The 4,427-nt window shown below is 56.7% G+C and overlaps 1 protein-coding gene across 1 annotated transcript; it reads right to left on the bottom strand.

Moving 5' to 3' along the window:
• Positions 1-507: 507 nt before the first annotated feature.
• LOC119251008 (tyrosine-protein kinase transmembrane receptor ROR2-like) lies at positions 508-4,072 on the bottom strand (the record flags this gene model as incomplete). Its single annotated transcript, XM_037518527.2, is given in 5 exon segments — positions 508-1,891; positions 1,894-2,349; positions 2,352-2,940; positions 3,872-4,017; positions 4,020-4,072. Coding segments are annotated over 5 exon segments (1,642 nt in total), but the record flags the coding sequence as incomplete, so codon positions are not given.
• Positions 4,073-4,427: the final 355 nt, after the last annotated feature.

The following is a 4,427-nucleotide window of genomic DNA, read 5'->3' as shown; positions in this document are numbered from 1 at the left end:
CTGGGGCAAGAGGGTCTTTGCTGACTAGCAGATGCACCTCCCAGCTTCTCCCAGGGCTCAGGAGCCCCTGACCTCCAGGTGACCCTGACTCAGGTGTCTCTGGTTCAGTTTGCCCAACTGCAGAAAGTCCAGCACAAGGGGCCCTGAGTACCCCGGACAGGGGGTGGGTGCAAGAGGAGCCCTGAAGAGCCCTGCTTCAGAGCCCTGGGAAGTGTCAGGCACCAGGTCTAAACACAAGGGTTCTGGACCTCAGGAGGGAGCAGGTTTCACACCAAAGAGCATCCTGATGCATATGCACTGTCATCCTTGAGATCTTTAACAGAGGAAGCAATGGAATTTAAATCCATCCTTTATATATCCAGGCATATATATCTGCATCCAAATAGGAGTTGCTGGCCTAGAACAAGCCCTCCTAGACTCTAGGACCCCACCAAGACCCTCGGCCCAAATCATCACCCACTGAGAGTCTCCCTCACCCAGCACCTTCCCCCACCCAATGTCCCCACAACCTGCAGAGAGCCAACAGAACATTCCTTTTCGCTTTATTGGATACACCGGGTTTCGAGAGTTACAGGTGAGCCCCATCCCGGGGGCGGGAGGGAGGCAGTGTGCCTGCAGCCTTTCTCCAGCATGAGCTCTGAAATGAAAGGACCTCGCTTACATAGGGGACAAACACAAGCCAACAGAATACAATCAGGTGACATCCCAAAGTGGGGAACGTAAACACTTAAATTACTAAGTCATTATTTTAAAGCTCAAAATACTTCAATGGAAATGGCATACAAAAACCATATAAATTACATTTAAGGTCTGTACATGATTAAAAAAAATAACAATACTGTGCTCTGTACAATATTGCTTCCCTTGGAACATTCTAAACCCAAGAAACCAAGAAAGTGGGCAAAAGACATATGCAGTATCGTTAAAATCACTTCACAAAAATACAAAAATCATGTTGGTTTCTTTTAAGGCACAGTTTAATCGGGGAACTCCTAAGAAACCCCTTTTTCTTGTACTCAGGCAGGCAGCAGGCGGCAGTGCCCAGTTCCCATCAGTCTTTGGCAGCCAAAGAGGCATATATTAATGGCAGGAGGGCACACAGAGAAGAGCAGCCTCTTCATCCTCAGCCAACAGGCTGGCAGGTAGGATTCACAGAGCCGGAGGTCCCACCTTGGCAGGCCTGTTTTCTCAGAGGTTTGCACAAATGGATTCATATGCAAAGTGGAGGGAAGCTGCCACCTCTTTTCCCTTGAAGCATAGGTACTGCCCACCTCCAGTTTACCCCAGGAAAATGCAGGCAGTGGGGGCACCCCTTGCTGCTGGCCACCTCCACCTGGCCAGGCCCCTCGAATCACACGGTGGCCTCAGTGGCAGCTCTATGCAGGACAGGATGACAAAACCTCCCGTGAAGAACCTGCAAGCCAGTCATCAATACCCAGGGCTCGCCCTCTAAGGCGGCAGAGGTTTCCTGGAGCGCCCCGGCCCCGCTGCCCTCAGGCCTCCAGCTGCACCTCAGCCTCGTCCATCTGCAGAGTGTCGTTGTCTCCCAGCAGCTCGGTCTCCGGGACGGAGCCGTCCTCCTCTTCCTCCTCCGCTTCCTGCACGGGGCTCTGTGCCACATCTTCGGGGGTGTTCTGCACGTCCTCAGTGCCCTCTGACAGCAGGGCCGCCCTGTCCGCCACCGACGTGTTAGAGGGCGCGGTGGTGACATACCCTGTGCTGGTGGAGCCGCTGCCGCTGTGGTGGGAACCGGGCTTGGGGACCATCTGGGCGGGCACCTGCTGCGGGGCCATCTGCATCGGGATCTGGACAGGGTAAAAGTTGGGCAGGTAGGCCCCGTAGGCAGGCACCGGCTGGTACCCGTTGACGGGGATGTAGAGCTGGGGAGGGGCACCATGGGTCTGATCTGGCCCTTCATGGGGATGAACTGGGGCTGCGGGAAGGGCTGGGCCTTCTGCTTGGGGCCCCCGTAGCGGGCGTTGCTCACGTTGCTCACAGGGCTGGTGCTCAGGGAGCTGGTCTGTGTGGCATTGCTGGCTCCCGAGGTCTGTGCCGAGCTGTTGTAGGTAGACAGGTTGCCCCAGGCCCGGAGCCGGCTATGGATGTCCTTGAAGCGGGGCCGCCGGCTGGGGAACTCATTCCAGCACTCGATCATTAGGGCGTACACCCAGGCGGGACAGTCGTCCGGGCAGGGCAGCACCTGGCGGCTGCGGACCATCTCCACCACGTCCTGGTTGGAGTGGCCGCAGTAGGGCTGCAGGCCGTAGCTGAAAACCTCCCAGAGGACCACACCGTAGGACCAGATATCCGAGTCCACAGAGAACTTGCCGTACATGATGGCCTCGGGGACATCCAGCGGATGGGCAGCAGTGCACTCCCCATCAGCTTGTAGTAGTCGGCCGAGTACACCTCCCGGAACAGCCCCAGGTCCGAGATCTTCACATTCAGTTTGTCGTACACCAGGACGTTGCGCGTGGCCAGGTCCTTGTGGACCACGTGGTGACTGGACAGGTACTCCATGCCTGAGGCGATCTGAGCCACCACGTGCACGAAGTCGGGGGGCTCCAGGGCGGACTTCACTGTCCGGTCGTCATCCGTGCTGCCCACGTCCGAGTGCGGCGAGCGCATGACCAGGAACTCGTGGAGGTCACCGTGGGAGCAGTAGCTGAAGATCATGCTGAGTGGCTGGTCCTTGGTCACCACGCCCAGCAGGCAGACGATGTTGGGGTGCTGCAGCCGCGCCCGCAGCATGGCCTCGTGCCGGAACTCCTCCCGCAGCGGCCCCTCCGCTTTGTCCTTCAGTGTCTTGATGGCCACAGCCTGGGTCTGCTCCCCTGGGGCCGGACCAAACAGGTGGCCTTTGTAGACTTTGCCGAACCGGTCCTCCCCCAGCTCCTCCATGAACCTTACTGTGGACAGACTGATCTCCTTGAGTTTGGCCTGCTGAGAAGAAAAGCCAGTGAAACATCTCTGTCACCAAGACAGGGAGGGGAGCAGGCAGGCAGCGGACAGCATGGCCCCAAGGACCCACATGCCCCCCCCACCCAGACTCAGCCTCCCAGCCCAGGCAAAAGGCAGCCTGAAACCTTCAACGGGCCCCACCTGCCTGCCAAGTTATTTCCGACGTATGGCAGAAATGCTACCGCAGAGTGTGGGTGTGTACATGCCTATTCACACTCTCACACACTCACCTAGTCATGCCACGTGCCAGCATAAAGTACCCTGTGCCCCCCTGCTGTACCCTCACCTATGGCCTTTCCTGCTGCTCCCTGAGCTGCACCCACCAACCAAGTCAAGCCACCACTGCCAACAGCAGCGCAACCTAGTGTCGTAATGTCTTTCTCAGAACCTGGTCGCTGAGGGAGCGAGCTGTTGGAAGGAGGCACCTCAATGGGCCTGTTTTTGAGCCCCTCCTGATTAGACTCTCCATTCTGTGCAGCCAGCCTCATCTCCCTGAGCCCAGGGGGTTCCATATCCTCCCCAATTGAGCCTTCCCAGCACCCAGCAAACACTCAGTGACTGCTGTCTACAGAACAGGCATCAGTCATCTCCCCCGAAAACCCTGAAGAGCCCCTTCAAAGCCTGGATGATTCTCCCCAAACTGCTATTATAATGTCCTCCTGTGGGGACAGCTGCGGCCAAGACAGCAGCATTGCTCTAGGAGGCGGCCCATCAACTGTGCGGCTGTGAGCTCTGAGGCTGCCATCGAGTTCCCAGGGGCATCAGTCCTGAGCTATGTCAGAGAGGAAATGGCAGAGCGAAGGACAGCAGAAGAGACGTCTGTCTATCAGTAACTGGAGACCCATAACATCGGGTAACCACCCCCGAGAGAAGAGAAGGAGCAGCCCGAGCAACGTGTGGGCAGAGAGACCTGCTTGTGCTGGCTGATGAGGGGCATCTCCACGTCCTGGCTGGGGGAGGCCATCAGCTGGCGGCGCTGGGGCGTGGAGGCAGATGCCTTCTGCTTATTCCGGCACATGCAGACTAAGAAGAAGAGGCAGGCGATGACCAGGGGATGGCTATGCTTGGAACTAAGATGTACAGAATCCCCATCTTGCTGCTGTCTTGGGGCCTGTGGAGAGTAAGGAGCTGGTGAGTTTTCTGAAAGCATGCCCCTTTCCACTCAACATTCGCCACCAGCACACTGCACCCCCAACTCAAATATTTAAAGACAAGTGGACGATCAGGATAAGTTGCACAATGGGACAAACCTGTGCACAGACTTTAAAAATTGGGGACATGCCCCCAAATGCTCATCCTCCTGTACCTTGTGACACTTTGACAACTGCCCACCAGGCACACAAAATGAAACAGAGGACTAGCGCGATCTCAAAAGGCCTTGTTAGTCAAAGTCGCCAGTGCAGGTCCTCCTAATCTCAGACACCATCAGAAATGGGGGCGTCGTCTTATTTCATCTTTACTGAACT

This window comes from Talpa occidentalis, unplaced genomic scaffold (genome assembly GCF_014898055.3).
Source record: "Talpa occidentalis isolate TD23 unplaced genomic scaffold, MPIMG_talOcc4v2.1 talOcc4.197, whole genome shotgun sequence".
Taxonomy (NCBI): Eukaryota; Metazoa; Chordata; class Mammalia; order Eulipotyphla; family Talpidae; genus Talpa; species Talpa occidentalis.
This window is presented reverse-complemented; position numbering and strand designations above follow the sequence as displayed.